At 55.5% G+C, this 21,973-nt stretch overlaps 1 protein-coding gene across 7 annotated transcripts in view; it reads right to left on the reverse strand.

The window, feature by feature from the left end:
* Myt1l (myelin transcription factor 1 like) overlaps positions 1-21,973 on the reverse strand; it is a 136,616-nt gene that overhangs the window by 94,755 nt on the left and 19,888 nt on the right. For 4 of the 7 annotated variants that reach the window (XM_077791849.1, XM_077791848.1, XM_077791850.1 and 1 more), the window contains exons 4-5: positions 16,810-17,213; positions 1,232-2,203 (exon numbers count right to left, since the gene is read on the reverse strand). In XM_077791849.1, coding sequence (XP_077647975.1) covers positions 1,232-2,203; positions 16,810-17,213 — 1,376 coding nt within the window. Of the gene's footprint in view, positions 1-1,225; positions 2,204-16,809; positions 17,214-21,973 lie in introns of all 7 variants that reach the window. The other 3 variants (XM_077791845.1, XM_077791844.1, XM_077791847.1) reach the window with 2 other exon arrangements.

The raw sequence follows: 21,973 nt of genomic DNA on the forward strand, positions 1-21,973 counted from the left end.
ATTTGCTTCCAGCAGTGCCCCACTCGCCACAGAAATTATACGCACACATTGAGAGGAGAGTACACACCGATGTCACAGCAGAAAAAATGCAGTTTTTCTGATTGAAGTTTACACAGCAACTGATTTTCAAACTACATTCTTAAACTTCATTATCAGATCAACAGTGAGAAACTCAGAATTTGTAATGCACAGCATAAAGTGAAAAACCAACAGAACAGATACATTTTTGGTGCTAATATAGTAGGCTTTAAGGAGTTACCAATTTCATTCTGGAAATTGATTCTTGCTTTGTTCTAAAAGAAACTTGAAAATGAGCCAATAGTCAACACCAGACCCCTGCGTGAGGCTGTGTCATAACCTGCCTCAAGGTGGACACTTGCTTCTACAAACACGAGTATTCATTCAGGTCGAGTATGTATATATTTACTATATATATGGGAAGTAGGTATATATAGTTAAATATATAGATATATGCCATAAGCGCCTGCATTTTTCATGAGGAGAAATTGAGCTAAAACTATCATACTGGATAGTCTTGAGCGTTTTATAATAAATTATATTTGAGAAAACACCGCAATTGCTTCCTTAGTGAAATGGAATCAGTGTGTGGGGGGGTGCCCTAAAGAATGTGCTGTTGATCTCGGCCGAGGCCACCCGGGCTGACACAGCCAGCACCTTCTGTCCCCAGTCTCTCCCAGGGAGCTCATGTGCAGCCCTGGCCCTTCTCCTGTGTCCTGGGTCATCCTGCTGCTGCTCAGTTTGTCGGGGTGCTGCTCTGGGGGTGTGTCTCCAATGGGTGTCATCGGATGGCAACTTACGTACTGTAGGGCCACCTCCCCAGTCCCATTTGTGAAATGTGCTGGGTTCTGATGGACTAACCAGCACTCAGTCCCTGGCCCTTCCCAGGTCCTGGTTCCTCTGCAGCGGCACGGGCTCCCAGCGCCTGCTACCTGGGGTGTGTTTACGCACCAGCCCTGGCCTCTCCAGGAATGCCTCGGTACTCATCTGCTCTAGTAACGGGACACTGAGCTTTATGCATTTCCCAGACAGATATTCCATTAGCTCTTCAGAAACATCATCACAAAATATCATTCTGGCACCAACTCTGGAAGGGGCCTCAGAGACGGGACTTAGTGAGAATCAGACTGTCATTGAGGACCATCACCAACATCTTTTGTTCAGCTCATGTTTCCATGAGGCAACTTACGTTAGGTAGAAATATTACCTTTACCATAGTATGGCTTTTTGACATGGCTGTCACTGGACCTGGGCTTCCTGTCCTCCCCGGGAAGCTGTCTCGGAGACTGGTCCTCGTACGACCTCAGAGTGTCCCTCCTCCCGGCGTCCATGGCCATCTTCTCCCTCATGGCCTTGGCCCGCTCCGTTTCCAGGGCGATGGCCTTCTCGAGGAGCGTCAGGTTGCCCTTGGTCATGTCGAACACCTCCTCGGACCTGTCCGAGTTGATGGAGGTGGTGTCGTCGTCCCTCTCCGGACACCCGTCCTCCTTGGCGCAGCTAGAGAACGTTCTGGGCCTGGGGCTGAGCTGCTCCTCCAGCCGCATGAGGTTCATCATGTCCGAGTAGCTCCGGTCAGGCGTCCTGCCCGGGAAGTCGTCCTCTGGCCGGCCGTGCTGCCGGGCGCTGGCGCTGGGCGGGGGGCCCCGGTCCTGGGGGTCGGTCTCGCTGAGCTTGCGGGCCAGGTCGAAGCACTGGTTGCGCAGGCACTCGAGGCTGCTCAGGCACACCTCCTCCTCGCTCTCCTCGCCTAGCCTCTCGCCCAGCCCGTTACTCACGGGCTTCCCCAGCACCACGTAGTTCACGCTCCTGCTGTCCTGCGGCGCCATCCCCTCCGCGTGGCCGCGGTCGCCGATGCCATCCGAGAGCACCACGCCGTGGCCCTGCGCCAGCAGCTTCAGGGAGTCCACGGTCTCCCTGACCACGTCGCTGTCCAGGTCCAGGCTGAGCTCGCCCTTGCGACTCAGGCTCTCGCTCTGGCCGCCCTCGTCCTCCAGGCTGTGGGAGGTGCTGCTGTTCATCTCGGACTCGGTCCGCGCGCGGTGGGCCGCGTCCTCGGCGATCTTGCCCAGGTTCAGCAGCGATTTGGCCACCAGCTCGTCGTAGTTGTCGTACTCCTCGTTATTGTTGTCGTCCTTCTCCGCATCCTGCAGCAGGCGTGTGCCGTGGCAGCTCATCGGACGGTCTTCTGCAAAGGAAATAGAGAAGACAAAGGGAAAGAAAAGAGAGGTGGCTAGAACTGGGAGTTCAGGGGCAACCGCAGGACACAGCATGGCCAGGCAGGCCCTGGAGTGGCCCAGAGCAGGCCCTGGCTGCTTCTGGTCACGTGTCCACAGGAGGGAATGAGGGGGCCAGGTGGAGCGAGGCCCTTGGAGCATCCCCCGTGGGCTGCTAGTCCCCTGAGTCAGTCTGAGACCATCCAACACACACGATAAGCACAGCGTAAAACAGACATTCCCACTTCCGAGGTTCAAGATGGGCCTGTTGCTGCACAGGTTTATTTATGCGCACCCCGGCAACCGAGTACTGACTGTATCCACCTTCTCGCCACACTTCTCAAGAGCTCATGAACTCTTGTTCTGCCAACTCTTAAACAGATGTTCTCAGCAATTGCTTTTAAATGGTCTATTTCTGCAGTCCCACTCAGGCGGCGGGGAGGGGAGCCTGCTGTGCTGAGGACCCCGCAGGCCCCCCCACGGGGAGCACACCCATGATGCGGCTGCACTAAGAGCGATTCTGAGTCCAATTCCTTCCAGGGACTTACGGGCCACAGAGTGAAGCCACAGGAACCCACAGCACAAGTGTGAGGGGAGACCCGCAGGACTGCACCCCACTCCCCACAGGCCTGTGCAGAGGGAAGGGCCTGGGAGGGGCTGGGCACTGTGTGCCCTGTGGCTGGCACTCGCCCTCGCACTGCGGACAGTGCTGCCAGGTCTCCCACCACAGCCACAGGAACCCTGGGGCAGCTGGAAGGAATGAGGGAAGATGGGTGTGGTGTTCAACCTGAAAACGTGTTGAGGGAGAGTGTCCCAAAGAGGCCACATCCAACATGCGTCCAACCCCTCTACTGAGAATCACACTCTGTTAACACTCAAAGAACATTTGGGATTTGTATCTCTATTCGCCTTTCCACGTAAATGATGTTGTGTGGGTGGCAGAACAGATAACACGTGGCTCTCGAGTGCACCCCCTCGGGTTGATTTGGCCACTGTCTCCCATTGCCACGTCTCTTCTTTGTTTCCATGACTAAAACACCAGAGTGAGAAGAATTTTTAACATTAGTAATGGTTTGGGGGGGATGAGGCATGTTGACCAGTAGAAAATGCCAGGTGACTCAAGCTGAGAGACTGAACTCTGGTACTTGGCTCATGGATTGTATGTTAGTGAAAAAAGATTTGGAGCTCAATAGAGACTAACCCCCTGGAGTCAACAAATAGCTAAGATCTGCATCCCAACACTGAGAGCCAAATGCACCAGGTCAAATGGAGCAGATGCCGTCTCTCTTCCGGACCACTCTCCGCATCATCTCCCTTATTACAAGATGATGTGTCCCCAAAGAGCAGCAGAAGGAAAGGACACCAGACCAGGGGACGCCATTGGAAACATGGCGGCAGTGCCACCCTCATGCAAAGCCTGCTGTCAGCCTCGGTTCAAGCTTCAGAGCCAAGTCAAGCCTGTTCTAACGACTTGGGGAACCCCAGCTTTATATTCTTGTGCTCACGGCTCTGACTGGAGAAGCGCCCAGGGGAATACAGAGTTGGCAGCTTCTGCGCGCTGACCCTGGTGGCTGTCCTGCCCCCTGGACCACACGATGAGTTCCTAAGTCCTGGTTTGAAACTGCGAATGCACACATGCAGGTGGACGCATTTGGAAGTTGAGTCAAAGAAGGAACCGCAGCCAGGTGAGGCCTACGGTTTCCCTAATCACCTCCCTGAGTTCCCCTGGAAAACTAGGCCTCCCGTCTTGGAGGATTTTGAAAAGCAGCAGGTGTTGGCAGTGGATAACAGACAAGGAAACCTATCTGCCCCAGGCACTCCCCACAGCCTCGCAGAGCCACACTGGTCACCAGACGGTGGCCCAGACTTGAAGGTCTGTCTTCTACCAGTGCAGTCGGGATGGGACGGCCGCTCTCCTATCCTCACCTCAGTTACTTCAAGTGTCCTGTCCTCCCACAGCGTCTCTGGGCTGAGGAGTCCGGCTCACCTTTTGATAATGAGGTGTCTGTCAATCTCACCACTCAGGCCGCATCACCTCCTCTCAAGAAAATTCAAAGATGAATGGATGAGCTTCCGCACACAGCCGCACGGCCACTCTGAAGGGTGGAGCCGGATAAGCTGGGACAGGGCCCTCCTGTGGGGAAGTGGGAGAGTTTGGGGCACTTCCCATGGGAAGAGGGAGAGTGTGGCCCGCCTCCCACGTGAGGTTCCACAGCACGGTGGCGCATTGTGCCTTGGCAATCATGTGACAACGAGCAGGAAAGGAGGAGTCACCTGACCAGGTCCCCATAGGTCCTCTGCTGCTTGTGCCTGTGTGAAGTGGGGACGTGGGCATCCGGAGCCTTGGCAGACCTCTGGTAGGTGGGGACAGAGAAACCGCCAGGACATCTCTTGTGAGAGTTGTGTTGTTAGGAAGCACTGCGTGGCCTCCTGCCCCCCAGAAGCCTGGCACACATGGCTGCTGGCCTGGTCACACTGCCTTGTCCCAGTGCACCCGACCCCTGAGCAGGAGGGGGAAACCAGCACACTGCAGAAGGAGCCTGAAGTCAGGCCACCGGAGGTGCATCTGAGCACACTGCTGCTGTGGGGTGTGGCTTTTCAAGTTCCTAAGGCTCAGGGTCGTCCATGGCCAGGAGTCCTTGCAGGTCAGCAGAGCCTCTCCATCACCACTATCTAACTGCTCTGAAGCACATTCAGAAAAAGGCAGGTCTTCTCTGAGTAGACTAAGGGAGGGGCAGTTGCTCATCAGCAAGAGGATGTGCCGGTGCCTGGGCGTGGTAAGATTCAGGACCATTCATTGGGAGCTTCTGGATCTCTACCTCTGGTTTCTGCATCCAGGCAATTTCCATGGGGAGTGGTTTTTGCTGAACTAACGTGAAATGAGTCACATGCATACCTGGGCTTTGGCAAATAGACCACAATTTCCTGTGCCATTCGGGATTAAAAATGTGGTACAGATCATCCACAAAGTGGATATTAGCCATGAGAATTTCTTGAGTCAGCTACTAGTTTCGATACAGTAATTCGTGTTCTACCAAAGAACAGCCTTGTGATGAGAAGAGCACACTCCTGCTCTAGGTAAAGGAACATGACCCCTTGGAAAGGGTCCAGGGAAGCTCATGCCACTTTCTTCCCTTGTGGAGTTGTGCCCTTTTAATCTGTCATCCCCAAAGTGCCAGAGAAAACAGACTGTGAAGGGTGGTCACCTCCCAGGGCACCAGCCCAGGCATTGGCACTGGGGACTGCAGAAGTTTCATCCTGGGATGGCCATTGGAGATGGCCTGTCCAGCCACTTCCAGACCACAAGCCCAGAGAGCAGAGATGACGGTGATGAGGCACGGAGCCTGTCCTGCGCCTCCCCAGTGACCACAGACCTGTGACTGCTGTTACATGTGCGCTTCCAACCCACAGAGTTGTACGACCTGCTGTGGGTCCACCTTATTTCCAGGCCAGCTTGCCGAGTGCAATTCCCGCCACACACGCACGGTCAGGCAGTCTGGAGATTTTCCTAAGAAAAGTAAAAGATCCTTTGGGTGTTTTCCCTCCATCCTCAGGATGAGTTCGTGGCCACAGCTCTGTGGACCCAAGTTTATGAACACAAGCAGTGGATTCTGAGCAGTTTGTTTCTAGGAAACATGCCTGACACAGCTTTGGAGGCACATCTGGTCCAACCGAGTCACTGCTGTTCCTTCTGGTCACTACAATAGGCTACCGTCAAGCCGGTACTAAGCACATCAGGGCGGACACCACCACAGGCTGCCAGGCTGAGGAGGCCTGGTCTGAGCCTTACCAGCGCTTCAAGCCACGGAAGCCTGCTGTTCCACTGCACTGGAGAGGTGCCCACTTAACTACGGGAGGGGAGAGTGGCAGCCATGCTTCTGACCTGTGAACTGTGGACCTGTTCATTGGTGATCAGATGATGGTGCTTCAATAGCTATTGCAGTGACAGGAAAGAAACAGTGGCACAGGTCACACACGTCACATAACCATGTCACATGGGGAGGGACACACAGGCTACACTTGTCTGTGTTCAGTAAGTGAAATCTGTAAGCTGGACTTCAGCGCAGCTCACCAGGTCTCCTGGCGAGAGGAGATCTGTCTGTCCTCACTGAGGCGTGTGAGGACCACACAAAGCCACACCGGGTGAGGGACTTCTCAAGTCACCTGCTGTCCAGAGACAGCTGGGATGGCACACTGGATTCTGGGGGTGGCGCTGCACCACCGTGCAGCCCGCCTGTTTCCACGGTGACCAGACTGCAGTGCCCTCCTCACCAGGGCCTGGGGCTCACGCAGCACAGCCAGCAGGTCGTCTGCCCCTCCGCCGGCCCCAGAAGCCTCCTCTGTTTCTGGATTCATCTTTTGATTCCCCCTTTGGTGCCTCTTGTTGGTGTGGCATGGATTGAGGGGGTGCTGGCATTCCCTGGACCCTATCAGGACCACCTACCAGGACCCTGATGGAGGCAGCTGAGGTCCGTGGTGTGGAGGGGAAATTAGAAAGTCAGGAAAGCCCTGGAGCCCGGACCAGGACCAGAGGAGCCCTGGCTGCCAGCTCCAGGTGTCGGCAGGGAGGACGAGGGAAGGCAGACGAGAGCCAGGATGAAGATGCAGAAAGGGCTCGGGAGGGGCAGGGGGACCCCGCCACCTGGAGGCTCTGCTGTGCTGACCCTCTTCCCAGCAGACACATCTGCCACTTCTTCAGACCAGGGAAGCAGCTTTGGAACCTCCCTGCAGGTCTCCTCCAACGCTGTGAAAACCTTGGCGTCCCTCCCTGGCTGGTAGGACAGGAACTGCCCAGCTGGTGCTGCTCAGTACCATAGCCCCAGCTCACAGAGGACCCACTTTTGAGCTCCTGCTCCAACTGGGCTCCTCTTCCTGGATGGTTCCTTTGCCTCTCATTTGCTCAATCAACGTAGCCAGTGTCTCCTACCTCGATCTGTTTTTTTTCCCTTACTTTTCCAAACTAGAGTGTGTTTTTCTGATATAATCTGTCCTCTGCAGCCCCGAACCCTTGAGTGTCAGTCACACATCTGAACATCACCTTCAGTGACACACCTGTGCTGGACAGGTGGCCCAGGCAGCAGTGGCACGGATGCTGGGGGGACACAGGGACACCAGCTGCTGAGGGCCATAAAGGTAGAAGTATTTGAGTTTCCTTCATGTTTGAATTATCCAGAGCTCTTAGAAGTCGTTTACGGTGAATGATTTCTATTGGGCATATGATTTCCTAAAGTTCGTGAAAAGTTGTTTAGCGTTAGCTGGCTTTTCATGTTCTAAACCAGGGAGAGCAGGGCTCTGAGTCGCATGGGCTTGTGCTGGTGCCGTCTCTGTGTCTGCGAGATCTCTACAGCAGTCTGTTGTTCCACGTCTGCGTAAGCTCTGCCTGGAGACGGAGACGTGTCCTGCTGTGGCCCTACCTCATAGCCTTCTTAATAGAGGGCAGGTCAGTGCTGACCTGGGTTAGGACCCTAGCCCAGGCCTCTCCCACTGTTACCCCCGTTGTGCTGCTGTGAAGCAGCAGGAAAACAGGAGCTGCTCACAGGACAAGCAAGACAGCAGGAGGGACCGGCACTGCAGCTGTGCGGCCTGGCAAACCCCTGTCCCAGGCTGCAGTCTGTGCTGCTCCACCAGGCAGCGGTGGTCTGGGCGCCGTGTGTCCTGTGGAATTGCTGAAATTGTGCAGCGGTGTCCTGGAAGCTGTGCAGTCTCCTCTGGGGTCCTCTCCGCGCTGCAGTCTTGTTGCTTTGGAGAATCAGCCCCTGGCGGGCCACGGAGGGCCTGCTGGGCTCCACTGCCCTGCACCTGAGTCCTCGCTGCTGTCTTTGCCATCTGCCTTTGTAAATCCGTCTACTCTGAGGAGCAGTGGCCAGGGTCCCCCTCGAATCTGGCAGGGTCCACACATCCTCTTGTGGTGCCTGCCAACTCAGTCCAGGGCCGAGGGGACTAGACTGGCTGGCTCCTCTCCTTCACACCTGGAAGACTCCCCGCTAGGTCACTCGCTCCTGAGATGCCCCTCTCCCTGCTCCTGTCATCGTCAAATCCTCCCAGGACACAGGAAGGAAGAGGAGCTGGACACCCCTGCCAGGGGGATACTTGTCTCTCACAAGAGCAAGGTCCCATGGAACAGAGGCTACCTGAGACGGGCATGCAGAGCCTTCCCTTGGCTGTCCACCCACCTGGGCTCAGTGCTGGACATCTTCACCCTGAACACAAGGAGCCTCTGGAGAGGGTGACCTTTCACAGTCCTTTAATCAGATCACTTGGCCCAAGCAGCCCTGCTGGGCCCAGGGGCACTGACCACTATCTGCTGCGTCACACTGAGAGCCGGACACAGACCAAAGGCAACATGCTTGACTCCCGGAAGTCATGCCGGTGACAGGGGCAAAAACAAGACCTGCTATGGTGTCAGAGCAGTTCCTGCTATAAGGAAAACTGGACAAGGTAGGGGACGGGCCGCTGGGGAGGGTGGGCCTCAGAGAGGAGGCCGGGCCCCATGAGGGGCATCAGTGGCCTGGGGGTCCTGGAGCCAGCTCTGCAGGAGGGCATAGAGCACTGGGTGACACCTGGAGCTCTGGCAACGGGGAGGGGGCATGAGGAATGGATGTGGTGAGGGCCAAGCCTCAGTGCCATCTCCCGAAGTCACAGGAGAAGCACATCACAGAGCCCTGAGAGCAGCCCCCTGCAGGCCTGCTTGAGCAGCCTCTGTCCCCAAGCAGTCCCACCCATGGCTTCCAATGCTACAGCTCTCTGCAGGCCCACATCACTGCCTCACTGCAGATGAAGAATGACTCCAAGGAGAACTTTTGCTCCATTGTTCAAAGTCATGGAACCGGGAACACTGGTTGGGTCCCCACCTGAGCGGACCACTATCACTCCCTTGGCCAACAGGATCGTCCCCAGAGAGCCCAGGAGTAGTGGGCAGCAGGCAGCCTACCCTCCAGGGCCCAGCCCTTGGCGTCTGTTTCCACCGAGAGCCCAGCACAAGGTTGACACAGCCGGGACGGGGAATGGAGCGCAGGCCAGGACCTGCAGAGGGGAGGCTTCCTCGGCTGCAGGGACAGCGTCTCCGTTCCAGGGGAAAGGAACCCAGTGGTTTTTCGTGCGAGGGAGATTGAGTCACCTGCATCGTGCGTTGGCTGAGCATTAGCCCATCCCTGGTGTGAGGGGGAGATGGGCTCTGAAGTGCCACCCTCTTCACTGTGGATCCAAGCTTGTCACTTCTGTCACCGTGTTTGGTGAGGGCCTGTCCCATTGGCCAGGGGTGAGGAAGCTCACAGGAGCCTCTTGCTGTGACTTTTGCAACACCGGCACATGCATAGTTTGTACATGTGTTTCTAGAACAGGACTTTTACTGAAACGGACTGCCTGCTGACCACCATGTCCTGCCATGGCCTCTGGAGCCTGGGTTTGGAGTGTGGTTCTCTGAACTGCATGGTTCGAGGGGGGCTGACTGTGCTGGCTTTCCGACAGCACTCCCCCAGCCCAGGGGAGGTGCCTGCACAGGGAAGGGCTCCTCAGTCAACACCAGCCACATCTGTGAATGGAGTAGGTGGAGGAAAGGGGACCTGCAGGCAGGAGGCTGGTCCCAGTCCTTGTCCTACAGGAAGCCGCTGCCTAGGGCAGTGCAGAGGGGAGCAGCACTCCTGCCCTGTCCTCCTGTGCCCGCTCTGCCTCACCAAGGAAGTCTGCTCCGGCTGACTCTGTTGTCCAGAGCTAGCCCTGCAGCTGTACAACAGGCCGCAGGCCAGGAGGCCGAGGGGCAGGGCCTTCTGACTGGGCCAAGGGCTCGACTCTCTGATGATTTGAGATGCTGTATTGCCCATTCCATAGGCTAAACCAGGATTTAAAATTTCCACTAAACTCAATGAGGTAAACTGAAGGAAAACTAACAATTTTCACCAGGGAGCTAAGTTGCCTACAGACTTAGAAATATAAAAATATAGAAATAAATATAAAAATAAAAGTTTTAAGAAATATAATCTTAGAAACTTATATTTCATAAAACTTTTATTAATTAGGCATCTAAATTAATGGAATGTGAATGGAAGAAATTTAACTTATTCATAAAGTATTTTAGTTTTTTGTACTGGGGATTGAACTCTGGGCACTGGACCACTAAGCCACAACCCCAGCCCTATTTTGTATTTTATTTAGAGACAGAGTCTCACTGAGTTGCTTTGCACCTTGCTTTTGCTGAGGCTGGCTTTGAACTCGTGATCCTCCTTCCTCAGCCTCCAGAGCTGCTGGGATTATAGGTGTGCACCACCGTGCCCGGCCATTGATAAAGTTTTGAGACCTTGCTTTTAGAAGACACTTTAGGTCTCTGGCTTACTTAAGTTCAGGGATTCGAGACTAGCGGCGGGTGGCGTCCTGCCACCACAGCTGCCTGAGAGCCACTGGCACGGCACGTTCTGTCCAATCCTGCCTCCGTCCCTCTGCTATTGTCTGTCTCTCTCTCTTTCCTTCTCACAATAGGTCAGTTTCCAAACTAGCTGGACAACCTTGAGCCTGCTTGGCCCAGAGGAGAGTGCACGTCCCACCTTTGGTCGTAAACCAGGGACTAGAAAAGCCTAAGACCCGGCTTTCTTTTTCTGAGAGGGTGCGGGTGTGTGCCCACCTCCACAGTCAGCTGGACTGGGAGCCTCCCTGGGGCGTCACACCCGGGACCTGTGTGTCTGTCACCCTGCTCCGTCCGGGCAGGCTGTGCCACCTCCTTCTAGGCAGCTGCAGAGACGACTTCCTTCTCCTTTTTTTAGTTGTAGATGGGCACGATACCTTTATTTTTATTTATTTATTTGTATGCGGTGTTGAGGATCAAACCCAGGGCCTCACAGGTGCTAGCAAGTGCTCTGTGACTGAGCCACAACCCCAGCCTGAGACACCATTTTTTAATGACTTTTTAAAAGACAGTAGTTTAATGGCTCCTGATATCCAAAACTCGAGATCGGATTTCCAACTCAAACCTTAAAGCCTCTTCCCCGTTCACACCTTCCAGCTCTGCCCTCTGAAAACAGCTGCATTCTTCAAGGGCACACTCTTTCCACATTATATTATGCATTTTTTTCTGGTGAATTTACTCAGTGTTTAAAAAAAAAAGACAAAAAAATAAAAATTCCTCTCAACCCAGAGGCCTCTGGGAACCCAGAAAACACGCGCCTGGAACAAGCCATGGCTGTGCTCCGGAAGCTGTGGCACGTGGAGTGCACCTGCTGGGTGCAGGCCTGGCCTCGCAGCACAGTGGCCGAGGGTGCTGACCCTACCTGGCCTCACCCCAGCACTGCTGTCTGAGTGGTTGTGCACATACCACACTTTCCTCCAGCCTTGGGACAGGACAGGGAGTGCGAGACGGCTGAGTCAAGATGGCCAAATTGTGGCCCAAGTGAAGCCCTGTGCTCCTAGGTGACCCGCTCTTAGGGATGGCCACAGCCAAGAGCCTGATGTCCTTCCAGGCATCAGACTGCTCGGTGACAGACTAGCACTTGGAACAAAAATCAAATTCACGAGGCCTAGGGAATAAGCTGCTCTTCTTAAAGAGGACCCCCGGGGCAGACGGAGCTCCCTGCTTCCCCAAGTTCTCCTCTCATCAAGGGAGAGGGGGGTCCCCAGCACACTGTGCATGCCACTTGCATTTAAACATGCATGACTTACATCTTTATCACGTTTCCTGGTTTGTTTCAAAGTACCTGAACATTTGGGAAATATCAGGTATGATCATGCTTTATATTTAGGCCCGGTTTTACCACGGACTGATCCCTAGCAAGGTCTGGCTGTAGGAAGACTTGCTCTGAAGCCTCGGGGCCCCGTACACCAACCTGCCTGCCTCCCAGACGTCCCGACACCCACCCTGGATGTAGGGAAGGCCAGTCTTTAAGAGGATGAAGCATCACTGCATTCCTGCTCCCAGGGGCCCACCGTGTCCTCACGCTGAAGCCGTGCATACTAAACATGTCCTCTTTGTTCTGCGTGGATCTCAGAACTCTTCCCTTTTCTGCTGACTGCAGGAGAAATGCGGTTGGCTGATTCTGATTTTCACAGCCTGTCTGCATTTCAACTCGCTTCCCTCATCAGGGACATTTCCCTGAGAAAGACATGAGAGGATAATTGGCTAATCAACATGGAGAGCAGCATCCTGAAGGGAAGCTGGGGATTCAGGGCCAGATACAGGCCACTGGCTCGGCACGGGGCTCCGTCTTCCCCTCACGCACTCGAGCCTGTCCATCACCGACTGTCAGGGTGCTTCAGCAAGCTGCGGCCCAGCGCAGTGCGTGGCTTGAAAGGAGGCCAGCCCCAGGAAGTGGTACCATCAGACACCATGTCTGTGGGAGGAATTCACAGGGCCATTTGTCTGGCTTTCCCTCAGAGACAGGGAGCTACACAGAGGAAGACCGAATCAGACACAGGACTGTCATGGTGAGGCCCCATGGACACATCCAAAATCAGTTTGTGGGAGCTGATCGCCAGCCCCTCAGCAGGCTGCAGGAGAGTCCAGTGCTCTCCCCTGACTAAAGCAGCCCCTCTGCTGCGACCGCACTGCGTTGGCTCTGCTGGGGCTGTGGCTTTGCCTGGCCTCTGTAATCACAGAGCACCGTGGAGCAGTTGTCACCAGGGCTCAGCTTCCTCTAACCCCTCTCCCCTGGGGCACACGCGCAAGGCTGCCATGGCGCATCCTGGCCTCCATACAGGGACTGCAGAAGGCAAGCCGGATGCCGTCGGGCAGGAAGGCCCTGCCCAGACCTGCGTCATCCTCGCCATGGGGGCCTGTCCCAAGTGCGCCTGTCCAGGGCGGGCCCGAGACTCCTCAGGGAACAGGAGAAGGGACCTCACAAAGCCTGGCAGCGGCACAGGGGAGGAGCCGTCTGTGGGGGCTGGTCTGGAAGGCCGAGCCCCTCCTTGCAGATCTCACTCCTGCCCCTGGAGAGGCAAGGTGTCTGCACAGGGAGGCTGGTACCTGCACATGTGCATCCAGGTCTTTGTGTAGTGACTGTTCTGGGGGGACTGGAGCATCACATGCACATCACTCACTGGGCCCTGATGGCCGTTTAATCTCTTCCTCAACAGAAACCCCGAATCACATTTGTCATCACAGACACCTCATCTGCTAATAGAACTGCCTCCACCACCAACCAATCACCTATCTACCTGTAGAATAAAGAAATTAATCAATGTAAAGTTGACCATGACTGTGTATTTTGAAAATAAAATTCTTCATGCAAAGACCAGTTTCTGTAGCTCAGGTTTACAATGACTGACTTGGATTAATTACGAGTCGCTCAGCTACTCTTTGCAGAAAGAGTTGGAATGGCCTGAGCTCTCCAGGACCCACAGCCCACAGCCCAGCCTGACTGTATAGCCAGCATTTGCAGCCCTGATCTCTATGAGCCTCAGCTTCTCACGAGCACAGCCAGAGGCTTCACTGGCCACGTGCCCTGCCTTGATGTGAAGGTCACGCACAGCCTGCACCCAAGCGCACTCACAGGAAATGCGTGTCACTGTATGATTTTGGTCCATGTGTGACCAAGTGCTGGAGGGTCCTGGGAATTAAAGCAAGCACTTAATCTCTAAGTCCTGAATGGCATTCCCCTAGAACCCGTGGGCTCCTATCACACTCACAGGGTGACTCATAGAAACTTGTTTTATCTAAATCACCACCTCTCAGAGGCTCCACATCTCCATTCACAGTCCAGGTAGACACGTGTCCCTGAGGAGCAAACATCAGCAGCCTCGCAGCACAGACACCTGGCACTCCACACCTGCTCCTGAGGCTGATGCCGGCTCAGGCTTCGTTCCTGTGCCACCCCACTGCCCTGGTCTCCCCTGTGGACGCCTGAGTCATGCTTGGCACTGTCCTGCTGCGTTCTGTTTTCCTGTCACCTGGGGGTCATGGTCTGCACCACCACCGCAGGGCCAAGGTGCAGCAGCCCTGAGGAGTCTGCTGCTAGCCCGGGGCAGGAGGGAGCTCCTGGCCACCAAGGAGCAGGAAGAGCACCTGAGGTGCTGCAGCAGGAGAGGTGTCTCTCCTGAGCACCGTCGGGCACGCTGCACGCACTCTGTGCTTCTCCTGTAGAAGGTGCCCTGACAATGGCACGGGACTGCCTCTGCCGACAGGGACGTAGGCACAGCTCTACATAAGATGACTACGCTGTGCTCAGTGAGTGGGGGTGAGGACAGGAGGTGCTGGGCTTATGCTAATCAATCAGACACAACTAGGAGTTTGGCTGTGAGAAGTGACTGCCAGGTGGACCCAGCTCCACTGTCCCTTTGGTTGACAATCTTTCTGGAGCTGCTTGGCCTTGCTGGGTCGTGAGCACCTGGAGTGTAGCCCACTGGGACACCAGAGTCCCAGCAGCAGTGGCTGAGCGAAGACCTGGCACACCTGCTCCCGGGGCTGCTCCAGTGGGGTCTCCAGGAGCCAGCTGCCGTGGTGGCTCACTCCCAGGGGGGAGCTGTTGTGTGGCTTAGAGAACAAAAGGCTGTGGTGTGTCTTCCAGAGAACCTGCAGCAGTCAAAGACGCACTGGAGGGTCCCCACGGGGGCCACTAGAGTCGACTCTGCTGGCTCCTGGGGCCTGGGGACGCATGAGGGCTGTCTGAAAGGTAGGGAATTATCACCCCTTCCTGCCGAGAACGTCAACTGAGGGACCTTTGCCTCCCCTCAGACCAGATGGTCTGTCTCACCCCAGCTCACCTGGCCACCCTTCCTGAGCAGCCTGTTGGTTCTGCTAATGATCACAGGTGACTGGCCAGGCGCGGTGCGGCCCTGAGTTCGAGCACCAGCACCAGTGTTGTGTGCGTGTGTGGCCACCAGCGGCCCCCCTCCTCCTGGTTTTGCCCTGCCACCTGCGTTCCCATGTGCACCCACCAGCATGTTCCAGGTGCCTGCGTGGGGTCCAGGTGTGGTCAGGTGACTGGGCTGACTTCCTAACTGTGTGACTGTGTGACATAGGATCGAGCATCTGTGTGTCACAACCAATGTTTTTCTGTCTGGAAAAAACCCTTTCATTTTGATTTGTCGTCTGGTTTCAAACCAAACCTATTCTAGGCGACGGCCTTGGAACTAACCCCATGCAGCCGCAGAAGGCGATTCCACCAGCTTCCCAATGCGTTTCCAAAGCCAGTCACCTGGACTTCTGCAGACAGACTACATAAAATAGGACCCTAAACAAACTAAGGTGGAAAGCTCGAGTTTAGAAAGTGGAGAAGGACCTACATGTGGCTAAGACCCTAGTTAGCTGACACAAGTTTCAGACCACTGTGCACAAACCCTCGCGACGGTGAGCACTAGGTCCACGGCCTTCCCAGCAGGACGGGAAGGGAAAAGCAGTGTTTGATTCCATCTCAACGCAGGCCCCGGCCCAGGCACAAGTCTTCCCCTCATCTAGACAACTGGTGACAACACCCAGCACTCGGTACCCCAGCAGCGTGAGCTGACGGCGCCCCTCCCCAGCTCTCGATGTCAGCACAGAGCTGCGGCTGACTCCCAGGGGAAAGCTGTGTGACTTTTCACACAGAGCTGAGGGTTTGGTTCTTGGCATCTCACCAGGGATGCCACTCTACACTTGGCAGATTAAGCAGTCAGCCAACAGCACAGGTGCCCCGTGCCTTGGTGGGTCTTCACAGAGCCTCTAAACATCAAGAAGAACCTTGGGGGAACACATTTAAACACATGCAATTTACGTCTGTGCACGTCTGTACACGTTTGCTTATACATGTAAATGTGATTAAGCCAACAGTTGAGAAATATTCCATAAAATGCAGGCTTCCTGATCTGCCCACCAGGACTCTAGTGGGGACTAGCCACTCTGGCCACCTGGCCACCTGGGGCTTCTCCCTGATGGCTGCTTGTGTCTAGGTGCTCGGAAGCTCTGCTGGAGCCCAGGTTCTTGAAGAGCCTTGGGCCCAGGGATAGGCTGAGAAAGAAGAGCTCCCTTCTTTGCAGGAGGCAAACCCTAAGCTGATGGTGACCCTGGGTCCTTGAGAGAGTGCCCAATCTTTCTAGAATGAAAATGACCTTTAGAAAATGTTTTGTTTCAAAGTCACCTGTTTGAGTCTTTTTCTAACAGAAAGCTAGACATGAAACGAGAGCCGTCCTGTGTGTTGCAGGACACCTGGGGCCTGCCCACACTGTCTGCCACGCTTCACACCACTGCAGGCCTCAGACCAGAAACACGGTGGTCAAACGTGGCCAAGTTACCCTGATGGTTGGATCCCCTCCCTGGGGTCCTCTAGGGCCCAGGCCCTTCCAGTAGCACAGTACGGGACAGGAATAGCCCTTCTTGATAATCCATGAAAGAAAATGTGAAATTAAAGACCAGGTATGCTAAATTAGTTTTCTTGCTAAATTTTGCCTGGTTGATCAGATACGCACAGCATAAACATCTCAGCAAACTGCTGTGACAATCCATCTGAACCACCACCTGAACGACCTCAGAGCCTAGGTGCGAATTCACACAGACGGCTCCTTGTCGGGTATCGAGCAAGCCGACTTTTCACAGGAAGCTTCCCGGATATTAACACCAGAACATGCACACTGAGAAGCTGACCCAAACCAGAGCCTGGCCCTTTGCCAGTGTTTTAAAGATTACCATTTTCCTCCTCTTCCTCCTCCTCCTCCTCCTCCTCCTCCTCCTCCTCTTCCTCCTCCTCCTCTTCCTCCTCCACATCCTCTCCGTCTTCGTCATCATCCTCATCGTCCTCCTCTTCCTCGATATCCTCTTCTTCCTCCCGGTCCACCTCCTCGTCCTCCTCGTCCTCGTCTCCTTGCTCGTCATTGTCCTCAGAAAACTCCTCGTCTTCCTCCTCGTCCTCCTCATCCTCATCGTCATCGTCCTCCTCCTTCTCGTCCATGTCCTCTGTCCCATCACTTTCGTAGCATTCGTCCACGGAGGAGCTGTCGGCTTTCACCGCAAATGGTTTCCGCTTGGGAGCAGGTTCCTGAGGCTGTTTGTCTTGTGTTTTCCTTTTTTTAGCCAAGGGACAACCATACACACTGATAAAAAATCGAGAGAGAGAGAGAGAAAGAGAAGATTTGTGTTACTGTCTCTGAAGATCAGAGCAAAGAGCACCTGGTGGAGGGCGCCAGGTGAGCATGACCGCCATCAGCTGTGTGCCGGGTGCGTGGGCACCGTGCACACACAAGCCCGAGCCTTGGATGAAATGGCACCTCAAGGGGCACAGCGGGCGCCTGTCCAGCTGCCGCTAACGCCCAGTCTGAGCCTCCCAGCTCCTCATGACCCAGATCCGAATGGCATGGAGAACTGAGAACTCATGGGATGGTTACGAGACACTTGTCGGGCATGCACGTCATGCAGTTGGCAATGCACATTCACTTCATCAGGCATCGGACCAGACATCGGACCACGTGGGAAGTACAATTAAAACTGCATGATGCACACTTTATCAGCAAATACAAATTCAGGTTAAATATGCAGACATCACACTGGGAGAGCTCCACCTGTGTGTGGGTTTGTGTAGTTCATGGGTGGGAGGAGCCCACTGGGGATGATGGGCCGTGGGCCGTTGGTGCTGCTGAGGAGACCGAATTGTCTGGAGTCACGGGCTCAGTCTACCCAGCACCCAGAGACTGCGGTCAGCTGTCACCACCGAGGCTGAAATCGGCCCAACTTGGGGAAGACCCTCACAGAGTGGGCTCTCAATCTTCCCTTGAGAAGGGGGAAACTTTTTCTATTCGACCTCAAACCCAGTTTTTCTTTTCTTTCTAGAAATTCAATATGTGCTACAAAAATTTAGGGAGGAGAGGGAGAGGCAAACGTGCCCTGGCTCCAGCATGAGATTCGGAGGTCCCTCCTGAGGGTGCTGCCAAGGAGGCCTGCAGGCCTAGCTGGGCCCAGTCCTGGACCTGGGGAGGGCCAGATGCTCCTGTGGTCTGAGCCATCCGTGCCACTCATCTGGGTGACTCCCCGGCATGGGATCCCGTTCACCAGGGGACCCCGATACCGCCCATACAATAATCGGAGGGAGTGGACCCAGGGCAAGAAGCACTCTGATAAAACACGCCAAGGGACTGTGTCCTGGAAGAGGAGCAGGTGGTCAGGGGCCAGCAGGCTCTCCAAGGAGAGGTGGCTCTGGAGATGAACTTGCCAGGACACGTCAGTGGCACCTGGAGAAAAGAAACCCTTCCACCAAGGCCAAGGAGACAGTCTGCAAAGAAACGTGAGCAAAAGGAACAACATATGAGGCTCAGAAAACTGAAACAGAAGCTCACACGGTGCAGAACTGAGAGCAGACAGGGGTGGGCAAGAGAGCAGGGGCAGTGTGGAGCAGGGGGCAGACCCATGGAGGCCCCCGAGGCACCTCAGAGCTCCAGGCAGAACACGCAGAGCTAGAGTCCTCCCAGGGACCTAGCCATGAGTCACATGTGCGTTGGAGAAGGGGGACAGCCCGCTTGGTGTGAGGCTGGAGAGGGGTGAGGGGCAGCTGCCAGGCTGCCCCGGTGGTGGACAGAGTGGCAGGTGCACCGAGGAGGAGGTCACATTGCCAGAAGTGCTTTTGGATGTGGGAGGGGTGGGGGAGCAGCTGGGACCCTAGGGAGGCCCTACGGCACCCTCAGCCCCAGCGTAGGCCATGGTGGCCAGTGAAGGGCAGAGCACAGTGGGCAGGCGTGGACTCAGGAGGCGGGGGCAGCATGTGTGGCGCTTGGAGCATGGTGGATTTGATCTGCCTTTGTCAGAGGTTAAGCTCCTAGCCGTCGGCCGAGTGAGGACCACTCAGCTGTCACACACGGAGAGGTCAGGCCAGGGCTGGATGAGAGAGCCCTGCTGAGAACCACCGTGAGGAATGCTGGGGCTGCTGGTCATTGTTTGGGCCTCCACCTGGGCAGCAGACACAGGGCTCCTCAGGGCTTGGGAAGCCAGCTGTCCCAGTGGCCAACACTGTCAAGACATTTAGAACACAGGACTGGTGGCAAACGTCCATTACTGTTCCTGGAATACTCTTCAGGGTCCAGCAGAGAGACGTCATTGACCTGTGCCCTGGGGAGGCTGCCCACCTGGGAGAAGTCCCTCCACCTGGATGCCAGGGTTTGACTGTGCTCTGTGGACAGCTGGCGGACTCCTCAGGCTCTGTTGGCCTTAAATAGAGGACGCCTGGGCTCAGCCTATTCAATGCCTGCATCCCTTAGAAACAAAGGAGCAAAGCAAGTATGGAAACTGCTACAGCCAGGAAAAGCAAAGGGAAGGACGTGGTCTGCAGTGTAGGGAAGGACGTGGTCTGCAGTGTAGGGAAGGACGTGGTCTGCAGTGTAGGGAAGGACGTGGTCTGCAGTGTAGGGAAGGACGTGGTCTGCAGTGTAGGGAAGGACGTGGTTTACAGTGTAGGGAAGGACTTTGGTCTACAGTGTAGGGAAGGACGTGGTCTGCAGTGTAGGGAAGGACATTGTTCTGCAGTGTAGGGAAGGACGTGGTTTACAGTGTAGGGAAGGATGTGGTCTACACTGTAGGGAAGGACGTGGTTTACAGTGTAGGGAAGGACGTGGTCTGCAGTGTAGGGAAGGACGTGGTCTGCAGTGTAGGGAAGGACGTGGTCTGCAGTGTAGGGAAGGACATTGGTCTGCAGTGTAGGGAAGGACGTGTTCTGCAGTGTAGGGAAGGACGTGGTCTGCAGTGTAGGGAAGGACGTGGTCTGCAGTGTAGGGAAGGACGTGGTCTGCAGTGTATTTCAGATATGGATTTTGGGGGAGGGGATTACCAGGTGCTGGACCACTGAGCTGCCTCCACAGCCCTTTTTATTGTTTTAGAGGCAGACCCTTGGCTGGCTTTACGTGTGATCCTGTGGCCTCAGCCTCCAGAGTTGCTGGCATCCACAACTGTGGCCGCTATGCTTGGCTCGAATATGGAATCTGTGAAAGATCCTGAGATTTTGGGGCAGCTTTCTCATGTTCAGTTCACATCTGACACTGAGTCAGTTTGAGATGCATGGTGACCCGTCTCTCTGGCGGACCTGCTTAGGTGCGCCCTGAAGGTGCCCAGGCAGTGTCAGTGGGAGCCCAGGAGGCCTGTGGTCCTCAGGTCCCCGAGGCTTAGGGTGGTGGTGGCCACTGTCTTGCCATCCTTCTGCTCATAGCTCTCCTGTGAGTGTCAGATGCCTGCTGGTGTGTGCAGAGCTCTGCATCGTGGGCTCTCAACCAGCGGTCACCAGGCCCACTGTCAGCCCGTCCCAGGATCCTGAGGGAGGACGGCAGACAGGGCCACGTGTCTTCTGGGACGCTGCTTCCCTCGGGTTGGCAGTGGGGCTTCTTCAGGGGCAGGAGGGCCCCTCTCCTTCTCCCTCCACACGCATGCCCAGAACCCACCCTTTCAGGACGGCACTAGTGCAGACTTGGAGACGGCCTTGCTGCAGAGCGCAGAGCAGGACAGAAGGGTCCTCTTACTCACGGCTGCAGTAGAATGACTGGGATTTTGGAAGACGGTGGGTCTGGCTGTGAGGACATTTGGAGCATGGGCTCCAACCGCAGAGCACCACAGAGGTGGGTGTCTGGTCCTGAGGTCATAGAGGCACTCTGTCCCCAAAGCAGGGTTCTTGCCACCTGCTCCTCCTTGTGGGGCAGCAGGCAAAACCCCTGCCTTGGCTGTGCCCCATGGCACTGTCCCGCCCAAGGCTTCCAGTCCATCAGTGTGCTTTGGAGAAGCCGAGAACGGGGAGGAAAGAGAAGAGAGGAAGGAGCAGCAGAAGTTGTTGACCAAGACAGGAAACCCAGGTGTGATCATAGAAGCCAGGTGGGCATGGAAGGCCCAGGTGTGAGCTAACCTGTCTCCTGCTCTGGGAATGCCTGGAGTCCAGCAGTCACTGGGTCTGAGTACCTGCAACATGTCACAGGCCATGGGAGGTAGCTGGGTTGTGATTGGAAGCGCCAGGCTTCCCTCCTTAACACGGGGTGCACACCTGGGCTGGACCTGGGCCTCAGCTTGCCATGTGCTAGGAGGATACTGAAATCTTCAATCGCTTCCTTCCTGCCTGTGTTCCACCTGAGCAGATGTCTTTCCTTGACTATACTTTTGCAAATCATTTGGATTCACTTTCCAACCATGGGCATTTGCTGGCTATAAACGCCCGGTGTTTCCTGCCACTTCACCTGGTTGCCTGGTTGCTTGCTTAGGGCTTTCACTATGTCCCTTAACCTGCAGTGCAAACAAGGTTGCATCTAGTTGCATACACATCCCTTTGTCCTCTCTGTTTGCCCTTCCCACTGACTGTCAGTTCCTGGTGTCTGGTTTCAGTGTGACAACAAATTCAAACCCAAGACACATTTCGTCCTACCACAGGGCAGTGGGCCCTGGGGGGAAGGAGCCTGTGACCAGGGAGCTGCTCAGATCCGCAGAGGCTCTGGGTTCTGAGAACAGCACCTCACGCAGGCTGGGGAGGCCTGGGGAGGTTGCTCTGGGGCGTGGCTTGGGGTGTGCCTTCTGCGGAGTTCACCTTCTGTGAGCCTGGAAGGAGGAAGGGTGGGCCTCGCCCTGGTCCTCTGCACCAGGAGGTGATGTGCGCAGCCTGCCTGACTCTGCAGTCACACCCAGCTCCAGCTGGGCTCCTGTCTGTTCTCACGTGCACAGCCACAGTGCTGGAAGGTCCCAGACTGGGAGAAGCAGGTGGAGTTGGCCGGAGCTGGAGGCCCTCGGGTGGTGAGCTCGGCCTTCAGCCTCCTCTTCCCTTGGCGGAGGTTCCCAGCTCAGCTTCCTCCTTGGGATTCAAGTCACTGTCTCATTCTGAGTTCTGCTTCTCCAAGGTGTGGCG

This window comes from Urocitellus parryii, chromosome 12 (assembly GCF_045843805.1).
Source record: "Urocitellus parryii isolate mUroPar1 chromosome 12, mUroPar1.hap1, whole genome shotgun sequence".
Taxonomy (NCBI): domain Eukaryota; kingdom Metazoa; phylum Chordata; class Mammalia; order Rodentia; family Sciuridae; genus Urocitellus; species Urocitellus parryii.